Source organism: Mobula birostris, chromosome 31 (assembly GCF_030028105.1).
Source record: "Mobula birostris isolate sMobBir1 chromosome 31, sMobBir1.hap1, whole genome shotgun sequence".
Lineage (NCBI taxonomy): Eukaryota > Metazoa > Chordata > Chondrichthyes > Myliobatiformes > Myliobatidae > Mobula > Mobula birostris.
This window is the reverse complement of record NC_092400.1, coordinates 35,704,296-35,726,422: the sequence shown is the minus strand read 5'-3', so window position 1 is coordinate 35,726,422 and position 22,127 is coordinate 35,704,296. Positions and strand designations below refer to the sequence as shown.

General features: G+C 41.5%; 1 protein-coding gene across 1 annotated transcript in view; it reads right to left on the bottom strand.

The window, feature by feature from the left end:
- acacb (acetyl-CoA carboxylase beta) overlaps positions 1-22,127 on the bottom strand; it is a 169,683-nt gene that overhangs the window by 56,393 nt on the left and 91,163 nt on the right. Inside the window, exons 26-34 of the mRNA XM_072247887.1 lie at positions 21,065-21,178; positions 16,369-16,458; positions 14,193-14,311; positions 11,995-12,018; positions 10,414-10,539; positions 4,534-4,633; positions 1,133-1,240; positions 848-904; positions 681-722 (exon numbers count right to left, since the gene is read on the bottom strand). Coding sequence (XP_072103988.1) covers positions 681-722; positions 848-904; positions 1,133-1,240; positions 4,534-4,633; positions 10,414-10,539; positions 11,995-12,018; positions 14,193-14,311; positions 16,369-16,458; positions 21,065-21,178 — 780 coding nt within the window. The remainder of the gene's footprint in view (positions 1-680; positions 723-847; positions 905-1,132; positions 1,241-4,533; positions 4,634-10,413; positions 10,540-11,994; positions 12,019-14,192; positions 14,312-16,368; positions 16,459-21,064; positions 21,179-22,127) is intronic.

Below are 22,127 nucleotides of genomic sequence, written 5' to 3'. Positions count from 1 at the left end.
TCATTACCCTCAGTAGGAGAGGGAGGACAGGGCTGACAGGAGTTCACACTGGACAGAGTATGGAGTTGTTACACAAACATGACAAAGTCCTCAGACGCTGAAAGTCCAAAGCAACACACACGAAATGCTGGAGGAACTTAGCAGGTCAGGCAGCATTTATGGAAAGGAGTAAACAGTCGACCTTTTGGGCCGAGACCCTTCTTTGCTGTGGAGTTTTTATAGTGTTTTATCTTTCTGTAAATATTGGCAGTTTTTCTTTTCACTGTTATTGCTAATTTTTGTAAGTTAGATTTTTGATGCTCTGAAACACCCTTGGACTAAAGTGCTAGGTGACTAGCCATTTTTTCTTCTGTCATAACCCAGATATCTAACAATCTCCATTCTCTAACTCTTGGTACATCAGAGTAGCATTTCTATTTCTCACATTTCCATCCTTTTTTTCTTTTGCTGAGACTGAAAATCAGTAGCAAATAGCAGAAAGGATTTACGCCAACCAAGTAAAAACCATGCTGGCTAGGATGGAGTGGAAACAATCCCAGATGGATTTTCAAGGTCATGTCCTGGAAATCAGAGGACGGGAAGCACCTTGGAATTTTCTTCCTGTTCCAGAAGACATGCAATTATAACTTAAAGAGGCAATAGCTCTTGGTCTTGCATAAATAGTAAATGATTTTGTGTACCTCTGCATTTGCCCTGAAGGTGAAGTACTTGGGGAATTCTCGCTGCAAACAAAAGAGAATGGGAAAGACAAACTGAAAATTAATGATCACCTGGCCGATAATTAAATGTAAGCATTTTAATGCAAAACTTTTCAAGCAGACAACTAGACAAATTTAGAAAAGCTCACCTTCTGTCCGACTAGAAAGGTGATTCGTCGGATTCCATACTCACATAAAAGGACTTTCTATGAACACAGAGGGAAATGAATCGTCTTTAGTTTTTGATGGATTTTCATAGCAAAATCTAAAATAAATGTCTAATGCTTTTAAAAACTTTATAATACAAGTTATAATATTTTGATGATACTTTTTTTTCTGAAAATCATTTCTGATGAAAGGAAGGATCTATAATGGCCAGGAGATTAGCCTAGAGTTGCAGAGGTCAAGTTTAAAAGGTAAGCTTTTACAAGTACCTTGGACTGACAGAACGTACTGAAGATCAGCACCAATTCATCATCTTTCTCACAATCACAATCTCTGAGCGCAATATTCAGAATATGGATGGGTTCGTCCTTCAAATCCTGTTTACAAACGTAGCATTTTAAAGCCTTTTTTTAAGTACATCCCAGACAATACATGATAAACATCAACAATCTCCCAGAGCAGGGTTTCCCACCCTTTTTGCCATGGACCAATACTATTAAGCAAGTGGTCCATAGACCCTATATTAAGAACCCCTGTCCTAGACACACTGTACATAGATTCATATTTCATATGGCAGATTTTCTCACTTCCAGCTCATAATCTATTTTAATTTTTAAAAAATTAACATTACTTTGGTCACCAGTATTCTGAACTTTGTTTTCTCGTGGTTTCTGGGATCAAAAGGTTTATAGGCTGGTAGACTATCCAAGCTACCAGAGCTGGACTCTGAAGGCATGATGTTATTACCTTCAGGTTGATTTCTCAAGCGATGTCCATTGACAATTCCAGTGGTCTCAGTCTGTCTTGCACCTTATTCAATTCATTCATCTGTGGAATCTGTGGAGAACAGAGGTTCCCAACCTGGGGTCTACAGACCCCTCGGTTAATGGTCTGACTCCATGCTATAAAAATGGTTGGGAAGCACTGCCTGAGTCAGTTTTCTTCCCTATTCATTTTTCATTTCCACACTTACCAATTATCTCTTTAAATAAGAGATTTCTGGAGGAGAAGATGGTGGTGCGACTGCAGCGTGCGCAGCCTCTCCGGTGGTGATGTCTGTTATCTGTCAAGTAGGGGACCGTGCACAACTCTGATTTGATGGAGGCGGATGTGAGAGTACGGAGGAACATCTGGAAAACTTCTGAAATGCCTGCTTCGCTGGCGCTGCTGCTGTGGTAACCGGAATCTCTGGAGCAGAAGGCCCCGAAATCCTCAGCATTGCTTGTTTCAGCGGCCGGGGCGAGGTCGAAGGCGCTCGGCAGAGGAAGGCGCTCGGGAGGCTGTATCGGAGAGGCTGGTCGGAAGCTCGAAGTTTTCGGACAGATGGACTCAGTGTTGGTTGTGGTCAGCTGCTTCCAGGGCATCGGCAAGGTGATGGTGCCTGGAGGTTTATGGCAGGGAGTTTCTCCCTTTTGTTAACACAAAATAACCTGCAGATGCTGGGGTCAAAGTAACACTCACAAAACGCTGGGGGATCTCAGCAGATCGGGCAACATCTGTGGAAAATATCGGTCGATGTTTCGGGCCGGAAGCCTTCGTCAGGACAGGCGAAAGGGTTCCCGCCCGAAACGTCGACCGATCTTTTCCACGGATACTGCCCGACCTGCTGAGTTCCTCCAGCGTGTTGTGAGTGTTGCTTCTCCCTTTTGCTGCCGCTATCGGGGACTCGGGAGTCGATCAACTCGGGACTTTGAGACCTTTTTTTACCGTGCCCATGGTCTGTTCTTCATCAAACTATGGTATTGTTTTGCACTGCTGTCACTATATGTTATAATTATGTGGTTCTGTCAGTGCCAGTCTTTGGTTTGTCCTGTTTTCTGTGATATCACTCCGGAGAAACATTGTATCATTTCTTAATACATGTATGCATTTCTAAATGACAATAAAAGAGGACTGAGTGTTCCCATAATCTAAAAAAAAATCTAAACCTACTATAGTTCCTCTTTCTATCCTATCTACGATAGAGCTCTGGCCACCCTAAAAATCTATTGCATAAAATAAGGTCTTTTCAATCTCTCTCAGGACATCTTCAAGGAGCGATGCCCTAAAAAGGTGGCACCCATCATTAAGAACCCCCCATCACCCAGGATGTACCCACTTTTCATTGCTACCATCAGGAAGGAGCTACAGAAGCCTGCAGGTACACACTCAACAGCTTCTTCCCCTCAGTCATCAGACATTGACACTACCTCACTACTGTTTTTAATTTTTATTTTTGCACTACTCATTTAACTAATATATATATACTTACTGTAATTCACAGTTCCTTTTCTCTATTACTACATGTGCAGCACTGCAAAAACAACAAATTTCACAACATATGCTCATGATATTAAACCTGATTTTGATTACCGGTGATTTATTAAAATTTTTGTTTAATATTTATCAAGTCATTACCCCAAATAGTATTCTCCTAAAATCTCTCTTAGTTTTGAGTACCTCTTCAAGTCTCCTCTTTTGTTCTCCTAGGAAAAATAGTTGCATCACTCTTAACTTCCCTACAGCTACACATCCTTGGCATTTTCTTAGGGAATTGTTATTGCACTCTCTCCATGGGCAGGAGATCCTTCTATTAAATTTAAGGCATCCGTTAGTCTTGTGAGACCATGGATCTGGGCCTGAAAAGTCTTCACTCTCCAGGGCGCAGGCCTGGGCAAGGTTGTATGGAAGACCTGCAGTTGTTCATGCTGCAAGTCTCCCCTCTCCATGACACCAATTTTGTCCAAGGGAAGGGCATTAGGACCCATACAGCTTGGCACCAGTGTCACCGCAGAGCTCTGTGTGATTAAGTGCCTTGCTCAAGGACACAACACATTGCCTCGGCTGGGGCTCGAACTCACGACCTTCAGATCACTAGTCAAACGCCTTAACCACTTGGCAACATGCCTACATCATCTAAATAAATTACATACAACATTAAAGAAGTGGTTCCAACACCGACCCAGTGGAACACCACTAGTCACTGGTAGCCGACCAGAAAAGGATTCCTTTAATTCCAATCACTGCCTCCTACCAGTCAGCCAATGCTCTAACCATGTTAGTAACTTTCCTGTAATACCATGGGCTCTTAACCTGGTAAGCGGCCTCATGTGAGGCACCTTGTCAAAGGCCTTCTGAAAGTCCTAATATACAACATCCACTACATTTCCCTTATCTATCATTCCTGAAATCTCCTCAGAGAATTCCAACAGGTTCATCAGTGCTTTTTACATAACTTATTTCTTTTTTTATATTTCAGATTGCTGCCACAAAACAACAAATGTCATGATGTACGGAAGTGATAATAAACCTGATTCTGATTTAAGCTTAGGACAATTTGGGTACTTTTACTTTAAGCATAATTGGTCCATGACTTGTATCAATGTTCTTCTATACAGTCATTCAATACAGGAGACTAAATTCTAAATTTAGTATAATCTATCTGAGGAACTTGACATTCTTCATCTTTCATTTCTCCTCACATACATAAAATTGCAATCTTGGTTTCATTTAATCCTCAATCAATACTCTCCCTCTTTTTACCTTTACCTCCAGGATTTCTTAATTTGAAATTGAGAAATTCAATAGTCTGGCAAGTACTAATTTCAAAATCTTCAGCGGCAAGCTCAAAGGAAGAACAATAACTTAGAGCTTAAACTTCTACATGTAAAGCACAGAGATTAAGAATTACCTTACTGTCTTCCTGATCAAAGAAGGTTGACCTTGTCTCAGAAAATAATGGACTATCCAGAGATGGGTCAGCAAAGCAGGCAATCACTTCTTCAAAGTTTCTTTAAAAGTACAAATATTCAAATAATTTACACACTAATGACAGGGAGTATTACATAATTTATATGATGCAACAATGTATAACTTATTGTGGATTTCTCTTGATATTGGGTGTTCATTGCATTGCCCAATCTTGTACACCATAATATGAAAACACTCACTTTATGTTTTTTCACAACTGATATATTTACATAACTTTTTGGACATTATTTTTGACAATATAGAGATACAAGTTGGCTTTTCCAAGACAATATTAATTTTTACACTGATCTGAAGACTTGATATGAGGACTATTTTTGGAGCCTAAATGGAGAAGTTCACAAAAAAGATCTCAAGGAAATGCTCTGACTTGCTGAGATTCTCCTTCATTTTGTGTGTGTTGCTCTAGATTTCCAGCATCTGTGGAATCTTGTGCAAGGAAAAGTATGATGTCTACTAGAGTGGAGTTAAATTAAGAAGTAAGAAATGTGCTTTTGTAGAGGTTTAAGTGATCTGTTTCCATGAAAAGGATCAAATGAACAGGAACAGCTATCCCCTTAACCCTGTTGTGCCACTCCAGAAGATCATGGCGGATCCACTCTTACCCCAGTATCACCTTTCTGCTCTGTCCCCATAACACTTGATCCTCTGCTAATACATGAATACAATTGGGCGCGACAGTAGCGTCGCAGTTAGCGAGACGCTATTGCACCTTGGTACATTCTGGAGTTCAGAGTTCAATTCTGGTAAGGACTCTCTGTACATACTCCCCATGGTATGCTTGGGGTTTTCTCCACGTGCTCCAGTTTCCTCCCATAGTCCAAAGATGTAGCAGGCAGGTTAATTGGTCATTGTAGATTGTCCTGCGATTAGGTTAGGGTTAATCAGGGCTGTGGGATTGCTGGGACAGAAGGGCCTACGCCCCGCTGTATCAGTAAATAAATAAATTGATTATTCTATCACCATAGGTCTCAGCAGAAGGTGCAGAATCCTCTGAAAGAAATTCCTTCCTATCTCCATTGAAATGGTTGATTGCTTACTCTGAAAACTTGCCTTCCTGTTCTAGATGCCCCACCCGGAGAAACATCCTCTTGGCATTCTCCCTGTCAAACCCCTACAAATCATCTACAGTTTCAAAAGATCACCTTATCTTTTTAAATGTTTCCCCCAATGAGTATAGGAACAACTTGCGCAACATTTCTTCAGATACCACTGTTTGCTTTCTGAAAACCAAACTAGTGACCCTGTCTGCACTGTTTGCAATGCAAGAACATCCTTACCTAAAGATGGAGACTAAAACTGTACAAAGTACTGCAGATGTGATCTCAGCATTTCCCTGTGAAATTATACAGACCTTACCTGACCTATATTCAGTAAGAGTTCCTCATTACTTGCAGTATCCAGAAGTGAACTTTTTGTGGTGTTTGTGACATTTCTACCATCAGATCCCATAAGGTCAGCTCAGTCCTTTTAAATAATAATTTATTCTTTCAAAAATTGAACTTCCCCACGTAATACTCCATCTGCAACTTTACTTTGCAAGCTCTTTGTAACCTTACCACAACTACTCAGGTCACCGATTTTATACCATTAACAAATATGTCTACGGTACACATTCTCCCTTCAGCAGGTCATCACATTAACATAAACATAGAGGGCTGTAGTGTTGATATCTGTGGCAGCCATACATGACTCACTGATCCCAAGTCTCTGTTTCCAGGCAACAATCCTCCTGTCCCTGCTGAATTATTACCTCCTAACTCTTGTCTGCAAGATTCCTAAGACTGTAGATATTGGGTTCCATCTCTGTGAGCAGCTGAAAATTAGAGCAAACAGCTTGTAGTGAAAAGATATTGTTCTATATCTTGAACAGATGCCAATTAAACAACGTTGCTTGTAGATTAAAGGATGACAGAGAGTGGTGATGTTTTGTGCTGTTAATGTTGATGATGTAACCACAAAAGCCTAATGAGAACGGGACTTCTTATGTGGACAGTTGGTACATAAGAAGTGATGATACAAGAAACAATGGAAGTTACCAAGAGAAGAGATTATAACGCATCTGGAACACAGAGAAATCCAGAACGTGTTACATGCTAAGGTCACATGAAAGCGCTTAAAGTCCTTGATAATGACAGAAACTAAAGGGTATGAAACATTTCAAAATTTGTCACTTTTGATAACTCAAATCTAAATTTTGCATACATATGTTACTGAAATAAAAGTAGAAGTTACTAGTGCCTTGGAAAATAAAAATCCTTTATTGATCCCAAAGGAACTGACAGTGTCACTGTAGCATTACAAGAGCACAGGTATACAGATATTAGAAGAGAAGTAAGAAAGCATAAATATAAGTTACCTCAAACAGTCTGACAGGAGGGGTCTTCACTTCCCCAGCTATAGGGTGACTCATTATAGAGTCTACTAGCCGAGGGCAAGAATGACCTCATATAGCGCTCTTTGGAGCAGCACAGTTGTCTTGGTCTGTTACTAAAAGTGTTTCTCTGTTAAGCTAAAGTGGAATGCAGAGGGTGAGAAACATTGCCCAGAATTGCCAGGACTTTTTGTCAGGTCCTTTGTTCTACCACTGCCTCCAGTTTGACTCCTATAGCAGAGTCAGCCTTTCTAATCAGTTTATTGAGCCTGTTGGCATCACCCGTGTTGATGCCACTGCCCCAGCGTACTACCACATAGAAGATTGTACTGGCGGCAACAGACTGATAGACCATGTAAAGGAGAGGCCTGCATGCTCCAAAAGACCTCAGTCTCCTCAGGAAGTAGAGAAAACATCGGGCTTTCTTTTACATAACCTCTGTTTTGGTTTTCCACTCGTTTTGCTTTTCCACTCAAGTCTGTCATCCAGGTGCACCCCTAGGGTACTTGTAGGTCCTCAACACATCCACGTCCTCTCCATCAATTGTAACAGGGAGCAGTGCAGGCCTAGTCTTCCTAAAGTCCATCACCATCGCCTTTGTCTGACTGATGCTGAGCTGCAGATGATTCAGCTTACACCATTGACAAAGTCCTCCACTAGGGCTCTGTGTTCATCCTCCCGTCCTCCCAACTTTAGACACCAAACTATGCTGAGTCATCAGAGAATTTCTGCAGATGACTTGACTAAGTGTAGTATCTAAAGTTGAGGTATACAGGGTAAACAGGAGGGGGAGGGAGGGAACGTCGACTCAGACCTGCGTTGGGCATTTTCATGCCTTACAAGGCGCAGATTGGAAGTCTGTGTGGGGCACCACTCCTCACACAAACACTAGAGCAATGTGTGATTAAGAGCCTTGCTCAAGGACATTAACACGCCACCACAGCTGAGGCTCGAACCAGCGACCTTGAGATTACTAGACGAACGCCTTAACCACTTGGCCACGTGCCCAACACAAAGGGAGGGAGCCAGTACAGTCCCCTGTGGGGCCACAGTGCTGCTTATAGCCATGTCTGACACACAACTCTGAAGCCGCACAAACTGTGGTTTGTCACTCAGGTAGTCCATTATCCAGGATACAATGGAAGTTCCAACCTGCATTGAACGAGCTTTACCCCAGGAATGAGAGCTGTGTGATATTGAAGGCGCTTGAGAAATCAAAAACCATGATCCTCACAGTGCTGCCCTGCTTATCCATATGGGAGTAGGTTCTGCAGCAGGTAGATGTAGACAGTGGTAGCCTGTGTGTTCATCCATATGTTGAACTGGGGGGTGGAGAGGAAGCAGGAAGGGAGGTGTTGGTGCTGACGGAGCATTGAGTGCCTCGGCACCTGGACTGGTTTGCTGAGGGGTGTGAACAGGAGGGCAATTGTCAAACCTATTGAAGAATTGGTTTAACTCATTAACCCGTTCATGGCTGCATTCTGAGGCTCTACAGCCAGGCTGATTGAAGCCAGAGATGTTCTTCTTGCCTCTCCACACTTCCCGTGTGCCACTCTGCCCAAGCTTGTTCTCCAGCTCTCTCCTGTATTCCTCTTTAGCCACCTTGACTTCTCCTTTAGCTCCCTCTGCATATGTGTCAATTCCTCCCTGTCTCCTGATCTAAAGGCTCTCTTTCTGTGGTTGAGAAGATCCTTCAGATCACCGGTGACCCAACATTATTACTGAAATATTGCTGAGCTATCAACTCCAACTCAAAAATGTAATATATTGCTCTCCAGTCATCTTATATACGCAGTATACTATTACAACTACTATATAGATATCCACAACGTAGTCAATTTTAATTTGTCCCATTCAAGCCTAAAGATTAAATCGCTGTGGAGGATTTCTTACTCTGGTGGGATAATGTCTTTCCTGATTGTATGAGCTGACTTTGGAACGGCAGGAAGTTGTTCTAACTGCCCTGGACACCTTTTTTTCTCTAACTATCTCCACAAACAGATCTGTCATCTGCAGATTACATCAGATGCAATCTCCACAGAGTAGGATAGTGGTCCAGTTCCATCCTTAATCTCTCCAAGCACTTTTTGATCACCCCGTTGTCCTGCGTACTCCTTCTGAGATTGGGTTTGAGGAGATCCAAGCGTGAGTGCAAGGGACAACCCAGGATCAGCTTGGCTGGTGAGTTATTGGTTGCGGAGTGGCTACATTGCGATATGCAAGGAGGAAATTGGTGAGCTTCTGATTCATTGTTAAGTGTAGTGTGTTCTGCTGATATTGCTCACAGTACTTTCTATAGACTCTGAACAAACCTCTCCACCAAGCCCTTTATAGCTGGGTGGTACAGTGCGGATGCAATATGTCTTATTCCATTCATTTTCAGGAATGACTGAAACTGTTGCACAACAATCTGTGGACCATTGTCACAGACTAAGTATTCTGGAACACCAGTCCTTGAGAAGAGGCTTCTCGACGGTGTAGGAGGCTGTCGTGGAGCCTATTGGCAACACTGCTGGTCACTTTGAGCTGCATCTGCTGCTACCACGAAACTTGTGCCCTTGAATGGTCCAGGAAAATTCACATGAATCTCAGCAGCACATTCCCAAGGACGAGAGGTGCTGCTCTTGGCATCTTCTGGTCGTGTTGGCATCCTGAACAGCGCATGGCAAGCTCCTTGAACTGCTGATCTATCCCAGACCACCAGAAAACATTCATTTTCATCAGACTTAGATGAACGGCATGTAGCTGCTCCAACTTGGATGGTACAACAACTCTCAATCCCCGCATAACGCAAACCCCATCAAGGGCACGTTCAACCCGGTGCCGGCAAAAATGGGGGAACTGGAGTTGCTGCAGCACATTCCAACCATTTTGGGCAGAGTGTAGACCTGAGACAGTGAGGGGTCTTTTCTGGTTCCCCCTTGGATCACTACTGCCATAACAGGGAGGTTTACGATTTTCCTTAGGGAGAATACATCGAGAGCTGTCCTCTTTTGTCACTTTTTTCAGGTATTTCCTGTTCCAAGAGTAAACAGGACAATCCATCAGTATTTCCATGATTAGTTATGCTCTTTGATGTTCTCTTAGTTGTGCCCACCAAGAAACAGAGCTCATCTCTGCGTTCGTGCTGGTGCAGTTATTGAGCACCCTTCTATGGATTGTGTTGATGATCAGTAACTCTCTCCTCTACAGGTACTGGTTGAAATATTTTATACCAACAAATCAGACTCAAGGTCTCTCGGTCAATCCGAGTGTAATTTTTCTCTGCAGTTTAGTGAGGTGCTTACAACCTGATGTGGTGACGTGATGCCGTATGGCATTTACATACTTCTTATATATAACCCATAATGACTTATGTACACAAAGAATGCTAAATCAAATAATATATTTACAATTTTACTGAAACATTGAATAGACTGCAGTACTTACTTAACAAAGTCATGGAATGTTTCAAAAGCAACCATAATACCCATCCGTTGACACAAGGATGTTTCTATGCTGGTCATGAACGGATCATTGCTCTGCCGATTCAGTTCATAACGTGGAATACACATCCTATAAATTGGAGGGGGGGGGGAGAGAAGGACAGTTAAATGCAGATGTAAAAGAAGTTAAATTCCTTTTTCATTCCAGATTTGGTGAAGTAAATTATTCTGGAATTAGATAAGAAAAGCTTTTGACCCTCTGAAGCTGAGTTTCCTACCTCCATCTCCATTTCCTTGTAACAGTGCAGACACAAAGCGAGTTCAGGTTTCTATACTATACATCACAGGATAATAATAATAAGCCGTGTACATACATCTACTGATGCTTCTGGACACATCTTCAGTGATGTTCCTGGAATCATCGGGTGTTTCAGGACTTTCAACATCATACAACCTCCTCCAGGTGACCCAGCCGGGGCTGATCAGACCCCAGCTTGTGTCCAGATGGCTAGCTACTTATGACTCCATGGCTAAGTGATCTTAGTCAAAAATATAGAACAGTGCCTCTTACACTGAATTCTTGACAAAAAAGAGGAAGTAAATAATGATCCCGAGCGTTCGAATAAGTATAGGATAGGATAAATATTAGACAGTTCCTGTAATTAAAATGCAACAAAAATGTAAGTGCAGAAGTGATGAGACTACAAAAGATTTTGTAAGCCACAAATCAACAATTTTAGTAACTGGCTTTTTCAACGTACTTCACCCCTAAATTTATTATATGCCAGTAACGGTCTTTTAATTCTCTTTTTAGTACCAGCATATGCTTGAATGCAGAATATTCTCTTTTCCCTCTTCAATTCTATTAAATTAAAACTCTAATACTTTGTGAGTTTTGAAGAGTTGTCACTGTGTTTGCACTGAATTAGTTTGAGTAGACAAGATACCAACTGTTAGCACTTGAGAATATAGAAAAGGTAGGAAAGCAAAAGTTTTGGGAATCAGGCAGTCAGTTAAAAGACAATGTATTTTGTGGGATGCTCTCTGATGCATAGATAGGTCCTAAACTATTGAAGCTAAGCAAAAATAATTATGAATCCCTTTATTGAAGTTTTCAGATGATTATGTGATTGACCAAAGCCTGACCCCCTTTGACCTAAACTACAAATAGACTATTTCCAACTGCAACATGTTAATTTTATCTTTTAACGAGTACTTGCAAGTTGCCCTTTGTGCCAAAGTTATACAAATCAACAACACAAAAAATCCACTTCTTCTCCTTTGTCAATTTTGCTCATTTTTAGTGGAATGTTATTTTTTATAATGTTTTCTAATTGTTAGATAAAGTAATCCATCATATTAGTATAATCCAGATGTGGTCTGTCTGAATCCAACAACCCAGCTTGGTTTAGGACAGGTAACAGTCACATTCAACGCAGGCATGCTCAATTCTGGTTAAGATTTTGAGCCTCAGTTTCTGCACTTTCCTAATTTTTCACCAATTGGGTTAGTTGTTCAGCATTTGCAAGGCAAAATTCTTTTCCTTTGATCTTTTGGCTCATGCAATAAATAGATGAAACAATACCTGCATATCGTAGGATTGCTTCCTCTGAAATTAAACATTTAACATACAAAAAGTAAGAAAGATGAAAACTGCACTTTTTTCACCCAATAATGCACAAAATATAGACAGTTTAGCATACTAATTAGATCAACTATTTGGTACTCTATCCAGAAAAAAAACTTTACAAAACTTATTTCTGAAAATTCAGAGGTTATGAGCATTGTGCCGTGCTGAATGACACTACAATGGCCGAGATGGTGAGTTCAATCATGAGTCTATTTGAGGCAAGTAATCTGAGAAATAGGAACTAAGGAGGTGTTATAATTATCTTCTCTGAATGCACATTTATGGAGTGCAGAGACCTGAAGATTAGCTATTATCTAATGATTTCTGCTACATTAATTCTGCAGAATTCAAGAGAATGGTTGGTCATGCTGGAATAGTGCCATTCACATTCTTTAGTTTGAGTTATAGAGCACAGAAACTTTGGCCCTCCACTACTATGCTGAGCTTTTCACTCATCTACAGTGCACTCACCCACGGACCCGCTTTAAGACTACCACTGAAAATTCCTATATAGAACAGAAGCTGATATAAACTTGAGGCTGGAAAACACTACTTGCAAAATGAACTGGATTTGGGAAGTGAGGAAGAATGACAAAGAGATTCTGAAAGTAAACTGATTTACAGTAGGTTGGTGATGGCACTCTCATTATGTAATTTTAAAGATTGAGGTCATAAGCAGATTTACCAAGGTTTGTTCTACAGTTCTTTCAACCTCTCCTAAACCATAATCTATAGAGCAAGGAAGAAAAGATCCCCACTACCCTGAAGAAGTTTAAATCTTCCCTATGATGGGAGTTCAATGAAACTCTCTCTCACTGCTCGGCCGGTGTGATCCCTGCTGCTCTCCAACTCTTTGACCACGTGCTTACCCAAACCCACTACTACAGTCTTGTATCCTTTCTGGGGAACATGTCTTCCATGGCCTTCTGTCTCTTTCACCAATCAATTTCCCAGCTCTTTAATTCATCCCTCCCCCACCAGGTTTCACCTGTCACCTGGTGCTTATCTCTTCCTTCCCCCCACCCCCCATCTTTTAAATCTACTCCTCGGCCTTTATTTCTCAGTCCTGCTGAAGAATTTCGGCTGGAAACACCCACTGTACTTTTTCCATAGGTGATGCCTGGCCAGCTGAGTTCCTCCAGCATTTTGTGTGTGTTGCTCCTTTTACATAAAGCAACAGCAGGCAATAGGTTAAGGACATACAATTCAACTTATGGATTTAAATAAATTTTAAGCTAAATGATCAGTTTAAGTAACCACTTTCAGAATTCTAGCTATGTTATCTGATCGTTATAGTATGCAGCACCAAAGAGGGCTACAACTAGAAATAAGTTTGAGAATGTGTAGCTCGAGTGACTGATGGTTGGGTTGAGTTGTTCTCCAGTCTTGGCTGTTTACTTGTAAACGTTTCATCACCATACCAGGAGACATCATCAATTGTAGCATGTCCTCTGAATGCCTGGCCTTTATATATTCATCAATCGGCGGATTGGTCATCATTACAGAAACTCAGTTGTGATGTAGGGAGGAAGACCCATCACTGACTGGTTGTGTGACAAACTTTGTGTGTTATGGTCTAGAATTCCAAATGGGTTTTCATAATGACAACCAATCAGTTGATTGATGTATAAGCTAAGCATTCAGAGGACATACCACAATTAGCAGTGCACAATGATGTCTCCTGGTGTGGTGACGAAACATTTACAAGTAAATTGCCAAGATTGGAGAACAACTCAACGCAACCAGGACTACAACTTTTAAGCAAGTGAGTAATCAAAGAGGAAGATATCAGGAGATTAATTGATTGGTTTAGTGTTCCACAGACCTCAGTTTAGTTGTTAATATTAGTGCTTTTGAATAATTTTTTTTGTTATAAGTAACTATTTTGCTGTCCATAAGTTTTTTTAATGAATCTCAATCCACAATTTTAACATATCTCAACAAATCAATCATAATTGCAGGGGAACAGCGAATGGTTTGTTCTTGTATAGTTGTGCAGGCTGTGCCAACATACAGAATATTGGCACTTTGCAGGAACTATCTGAATGCAGACCAGAGAAAATATTTTTGGCCCAAGAGAACCATAAAAGTCCTGTAAAGAACTAACAAAGCACTAATCTATTACAGAGATTTTAACTTAAACCAGACAATACCTGTTTGGATGAGATGATGGAAGTAGAAACTGGAAATCGACTACACGAATACCGTTGTGCAGCTGATGATGTTGTACGCTGTTGAGTTCGTAGGCGATGTATGATCTACGCACATAAACCTTAAAGATGTGGGAAGTTTTCTCATGAGCTGGTAAACTGAAACCTCTGCGATGAAATCACTAATCTCAAGATACAGCACTGAAGCAATAAACATGTGAAGTCTCAAAACAGAGCTATTAGTTTAAAGAAGTTCAAAGTCAAAGTCAAGTTTATACATGAGTACATACATGGGTGAAATGAAAACTTACTTGCAGCAGTATCACAGACACACAGCATTGGATAAGCAGCATTAATTAGATTAGATTGGATTAGATTCAACTTTATTGTCATTGTGCCGAGTACAGATACAAAGCCAATGAAATGCAGTTAGCATCTGACCAGAAATGCAAAGAATAGTGTTATTTACAAAATAACTGTGAATAAAAAGTAAGTGCTACAGCACACAAATATAAAAGTACTGAGACAGTACAATATGGGTGCAATACTGCTTAGTGCTGTGATGTGAGGTTCAGCAGGGTCACAGCCTCAGGGAAGAAGCTCTTCCTGTGCCTGCTGACGCGGGAGCGGAGGCTCCTGTAGCGCCTACCGGATGGGAGGAGAGTAAAAAGTCCATGGTTAGGGTAAGATGCATCCTTGATAATGCTTTTATCCCTGCCCAGGCAGTGTTTATGGTAGATATTCTCAATGGTGGGCAATTGGGTGCTGATAATCAGCTGGGCAGTTTTCACCACACTCTGGAGTGCTTTGTGGTCCGATATGGGACAAATGCCATACCACACTGAGATGCAGTTGGTGAGTATGCTCTCAATGGTACAGCAGTAAAAGTCCATCAGTATCCTGGGACAGAGGTGAGCTTTCTTGATGTTCCATAGGAAATAAAGGCGCTGTTGTGCCTTTTTGATCAGGATGGGGAAAAATAGACAAAGGCTTTCTTAACATATGGAAGGATAAAGCAAAAAAGATGCAGTTTCTTTCAAACTGGGTTCTCCAGTATGATCCATTACTCAGGCTTCCATAACAGATCTGTGCACACATCAAGTCAGACAAGAGTCGGAATGGCAAGTGATGTTATTACTGCTGGTTTTAACAAGCGAAGACTAAAGAGAGTGAGATTGAGTGATGAGAGTGGAAAGATATAAGGCTCTCTTTTCTAAGCAATTTCCAATTTATGGATAACAGAGGAGTTGGCATAGATCTGAAACAAAGTGCCAAGATGAGTCAAAATCAGAATCAGAATCAATATCACTGGCTTATGTCGTGAAATTTGTTGCATGCCAAAGATGTTAAAACTGATTTTGGTTGGAGACTTGGTGATCATTTTGTGAAGCACCTGTGCTCAGTCCACATGTGCTTGAGCTTCCTCTTGTACGCCACTTTCTCAGCCACACTCTATAAAATGTCTAGCTAATAGTCAGTACACATATTCCTTATCATCTGATCTACCATAAACTATCTCTTTTGCCTTTTGTTTTACTCCTTACTCTTCTGCCTGCTGTAAAACTGTAAACCTCCCACTTTGTTCTGGAGCAGGGGCTGCTGACCTGTAGTAATGAGTGTTCTCTTTCCACGTGTGCTGCTTGGCTGGCTGAGTGCTTTCAGCACTTCTATTTCCGTTTCAGATTCGAGCATCTACAGTTTTATTTGTTTGCTATCGCTCCAATGCCAATGTAACAGTATGCCAACACTGTGCATGCACTATAAGATGTACATAGCTTAGAATACTTGCTTTTGGCCAATGAGGCGGCCTAGTGATAAATTTAAAAGTTAGAGGATCACAGGATGGCAACTGCTTTCGAACGTTAGAATACGCCCATATTAATGAATAATCTTCTACTTAGTAATTTGTACTGATTGTTAAGTATATCAATATGTTGTCTTATGCTTATGGTAAGGGTTGCAATCAGAAATGTTTTGAAGATATAACAAATGAAGAAGGACTTTTCCTGGGGGAGAATGGGATGACCACTTTTGAAATCAGAGAAGGCTAAAAGGGGGAAAAAATAGAAGAAACCTTTACATTTAAATTGTGTTGAGGAAAACAATTGGAAGAATATAATTCTTTTAATTCAATGACACATCCAATCTAAAATATTTATCCAGTAAATAGCGATTTTACCTCTAAAGCAGCCATCCGTACCACTGGGTTGGCATGATAGAAAAAACTGGGAAGGACATCAAAAATGGAAGTCTCTGAGAGGATCAATTTCTAAAAACAAACAATAAAATCAGTGCCCAGTCCACCAATCCAGGGTTAACCTTTCATACTTAACCATGGCCTTCATGCTCAAGACTAGAGAAGTTACATAGTCATCCCTTAATAAAATCACAGCAACTCTGCTATGAATAAGAAAATAATGATACAAGAACAGTATGACAAGTAAAGACACCAAGTTGTGCCATCTGTCTGTTGTGCTGTAGCTAAACACTGTACAAGGTTACACCAAGTACAAAAGGCCATTCAAACTATCTTCTTCCTGTGAGATCCCATCAACCCTGATGTCATTGACCTGCAATGTTCCTTTTCCCATGGATACTGCTTGCTCCGACGAGTATTTCCGGAATACTTGGAGTTGTACTCTCATTTCCAGAATGGGTAATATTTTGCTTTTGGATTTGTTTGTAGAATGTAGTTTTATCTTAAGTGGTCCCAAGTTTTTCCATTCACTTCCCCATTTGGAAGTTTACTCCAAACAACCGTGCTTTGCACTAAAGGATAATTTCTTGTCATTACTTCTAAATTACCTATTACTAATTTCAATACCTTTTAGGATTTTAAGTAACATTTTATATTTATTAATTTAGAATACTTGTTAATGCAGAATTATTAATGTGCATTAATAGTTAATCTTGGATTCCTTGTGGGAATTTCCCTTTAATTATCGGTTTGCTGAGCAATAAAGTGGTGTTCGAGCAAAAAAAAATTGCTCTAAATCTGACCATAATGGCATGCAAGGGGGAAATTTCAGGATAGTTTTGACTTTGGGGAGAAATGGTCAGGCTTTATCACAGCAGTAAACATAACTAGTAGTCGTAACGTGCTGCACAACCTCTTGAATCTGTTCCATCATTCTATAAGATTCAAATATTCAAAAAAATTTATTGTCATTCTAACCGTACATCAGCTCTGCAGGGCAGAATGAGACAGCGTTTCTCAGGAGCAGAGCAATCATAACATAACAAACGCAACACTAAATAATAAACATAACAATAAATAGTAAAACACAACAGCCACATGTCAGTTAAAATCAAGTTATATAGGTTAACAGCCTATACCAACTTCAATTTCAAAACCCTACGATGCCCTATACAACACACTCCATCCTAAAACTACTGACTTAAGACATGTGAACAGAAGTAGAAATCATCACACTCATCCCAAAATTTCTACATCATTTAATTCTATTTATCGCCATCTTAAATATACTTGTTTATCAGGCATCTATAGACTAAGGAGTTTTAGATTTCTAGAACTTATCCCATTCCGAATGAAGAATTTTTCCTTCAACTCAGTCCTGAATGATTAACTCCTTGCCAATGGAATATGAACCCTGAAGGATAATATTTCATTCCTCTCCCTATCTGCTCATTATACTCATGTTAACTTATACTGCATATTACTGTGTGAGGACTAGGTACCATTGAGGACAATCTGGGTGTTCTCAAATTGAAAACCATGGATAGTCCAGTAGATCCACTTGCTCCTAATGACTTGGTCTGCAGCATTCAAATCAGGTGACCCTGACTTTTACAAGAAACCGAGATACAACTGTAACACGCTGTAAGATTTCACTGCTAATGTAATGGTTTCTCTGTAGCAGCAATGTTTGGGTTATGACTAGAGATAACTGGGACTTTGGAATGTATGTTATCCAATGAGAGGGATGTTGTTCTTTCTTGTGAGTCTGGAAGAGAGATTTTCGCGGTCTTTGGTCGGCGAGAGAAGAAGGAGGAAGACGCGTGTGCAGGGAGCTGGAAGACCACCAGAGGGAGTGAACTGGGAGCGGGGGTCCAAAGGTGGGCAACGCTCGGAGGAGATCGATGTTTGATGAATGGCCTTTTCAGTGAGCTCCAAAATGGGCCCTTTTGTTTTTTATTTTCTTTACTAACCCTACATTCAGATTAAGATTTATAAAATTCAATCATTTAATTGCATATGGTGTACTGTCTGCGTGCGGATTTGTAACCGGACAACACATCACGCAGCATCCACACAAACGAGATTTCTCAGTTTGGCGGGGCCAGAAGTTGTTTTCCCCTAGACGAGCACGTGCTGGTTGAGCCTGGTTGTGAAGGGTTACACAACCTTCACGCTGACAACCTCCAATGCACCTGAACCCCCAGTCGCTGTTGCGGATCTAAGATCAGTCTTTAGGAAAACATCTGGCCTGATGGTGCCCCTAGCCACGACCTTATGTGTTACACCCATTAATTCTAATTTATATACTCTGCTGCTTACAACTGCAATCACAATTTGCCTTCATAAAACCTTGCTGATTCTGTTTAATTACTTTGTGGATGTCTGCTACAATGCATTAACTGTCTATGTGAATGGAGTTGGTGGTATTGAATTTAGAATTATCTACAGGCAGTTCTTGGGTAACATAAAAATTCTCATCCTGAGAACTGTCCATAAGATGTTTCTCCACATTGATTTTCTGTTTTAACCCATATCATAGTACTCTATATTCAGTGATCACCCCAACAGTCCATAAGTAATATAATGTATAGCGTACCAGTCAATAATGAATAATGTCAAACACGTTATTATTATTGTTATAGCTTGAAAAGTGCTTTAAAAATAAACGGGAGAACTTATGTAAATACATATTTCCATAAGACTTGCTTAGTCAAAAAAAACTTGATGAAATAAAAAGGGAGAATGAAATAGGAAAACTATATCAATCAGCCTCATTTCAATCTACTTGTTTCAAACTATCATAACTCGTCCATGGTCACGGACACACCTTCATGGTCAGCAGTATAACCTAACACATTTCACTGTAAGAGAGCAACAGCTTGGGGATGATTTCGTGGGACACAAAGAAGTTATCCCGATATCACAAGAAATCAATCTACACAGAGGTCTTCCAGTTACATGAAAAAAGAAATTATGCAGGGAAAGCTGATAACTGGATAAACTGTAAATGAAACTCAATGTTAGAGTCATCGGCACACCTTTATGGTCATGGGCACAGCTTTATAGTCACAGACACACCTCTATGGTCAGGGTCACAGCTTTATAGTCACAGACACACCTCTACGGTCACGGACACACCTCCATGGTCAGGGACACTCTTCCATGTTCACAGACACACCTCTACAGTCACGGACACACGTCCATGGTCATAGACACACCTTTATGGTCATGGGCACAGCTTTATAGTCACAGACACACCTCTATGGTCAGGGTCACACCTCCATGGTCAGGGTCACACCTCCATGGTCACAGACACACCTCCATGGTCAGGGTCACGGACACACCTCCATGGTCACAGACACACCTCTACGGTCACGGACACACCTCCATGTTCACAGACACACCTCCATGGTCAGGGTCACACCTCCATGGTCAGGGTCACGGACACACCTCCATGGTCAGGGACACACTTTCATGGTCAGGGACACACCTCTACGGTCACGGACACACCTCCATGGTCACAGACACACCTCTACAGTCACGGACACACCTCTACAGTCACAGACACACCTTTATGGTCATGGGCACAGCTTTATAGTCACAGACACACCTCCATGGTCAGGGTCACACCTCCATGGTCAGGGACACTCTTCCATGTTCACAGACACACCTCTATGGTCACGGACACACCTCCATGGTCACGGACACACCTCCATGGTCACAGTCACGCCTCTACGGTCACGGACACATCTCCATGGTCACAGACACACCTCCAAGGTCACAGACACACACCTCCATGGTCACGGCACACCTTTATGGTCACGGCACACCTCCAAGGTCACAGACACACACTTCCATAGTCACAGACACACCTCTACGGTCACGGACACACCTCTACGGTCACAGCACACCTCCAAGGTCACAAACACACACTTCCATGTTCACAGACACACCTCTACAGTCACGGACACACCTCCATGGTCACAGACACACCTCCATGGTCACAGACACATCTTTATGGTCACGGCACATCTCCATGGTCACAAACACACACTTCCATGGTCACAGACACACCTCCATGGTCACAGTCACGCCTCTACAGTCACGGACACATCTCCATGGTCACAGACACACCTCCATGGTCACGGCACACCTCCATGGTCACGGCACACCTCTACGGTCACGGCACACCTCCATGGTCACAAACACACACTTTCATGGTCACAGACACACCTCTACGGTCACGGACACACCTCCATGGTCACAGACACACCTCCATGGTCACAGTCACGCCTCTACGGTCACGGACACACCTCCAAGATCACAGACACACACTTCCATGGTCACAGACACACCTCCATGGTCACAGACACACCTTTATGGTCACGGCACACCTCCAAGGTCACAGACACACACTTCCATAGTCACAGACACATCTCTATGGTCACAGCATATGTCCAAGGTCACAGACACACCTCTATGGTCACAGACACACCTTTATGGTCACGGCACACCTCCATGGTCACGGCACACACTTCCATGGTCACAGACACACCTCTATGGTCACAGACACACCTCCATGGTCACGGACACACCTCCATGGTCATGGACACACATCCATGGTCAGGGGCACACGTTTATAATCACAGACACACCTTTGTAATAACGTACATACCTTTAGATTATCAGGGCAGAACTGGTGCCCATACATATCAATAGCAGACAGGAACAAGGACTCCACCTGATTATGTCGCAGCTCATAGGCAGGCAAGTGTGATGCGATCAGAACCTGAAAGTACCAAAGAAAAGTTACTTTGGAAAGGAGCTGGGTGGAAATGGCTAATTCAAGGGGCATAATTTTAAGGTGATTGGGGGAAAATATAGGGGTGATGTAAGAGATGAGTTTTTTTTAAATACAGAGAGTATTGGGTGTGTGCAAAGCCCTGCTATATGTGGTTGTAGAGGCAAATACGTTAGGGACATTTAAGAAACTCTTAGGTAGGCATATGGATGGCAGAAAAATGGAGGGTTATGTGGTAGGGAAGGGTTAGATTAATTTGGGAGTAGAGAGTGGTGCTGTGTGGAAAGCCCTGCCAGGGTTGGTGTAGAGTCAGATATATAAGGGACATTTAAGAAACTCTTAGATAGGTGCATGGATGATAGAAAAGTGGAGGGTTATGTGAGAGGGAAGGGCTAGATTGACCTTGGAGCAGGTTAAAAGGTTGGCACAACATCATGGGCCAAAGGGCCTGTACTGTGCTGTAATGCTCTAAAAAAGTCCTTTTCATTTCATTGCCACCAACAAACAGCCTACTTAGAAGAAAACAGACTGGTATCAGACTGAAACTTACTGCCACAATAACTAGACAAAATATCATTTGTCAAAAATAGCCCACGCAAGCTGAAGAAAAATGCATCTAGGCCTGACATCTTTCTAACTCACATCGAGATCTGAGTTTACCAAAAAAGGAAGATTAGCCGACAGGAGGAGGAAATAAGAATTAATAATCAACACCTGGGCAGTTTTTTGAGCATGATAACTGCTAGTTACAGGCAACACTGATGTAAGACAAGGGAAAAGAGTGTACTTGTCATTTGGTGAGTAGATATTAGCCTGGAAAGATAAGGAAAGGTAGAACAAGCAACACAGGGAAATATACATGATAAGGGTAAATGAAAGAGCCATTTTTATATCACATTAACACTTTTCAAAACGAGTTTTCAAAGTCTTCTTTTAA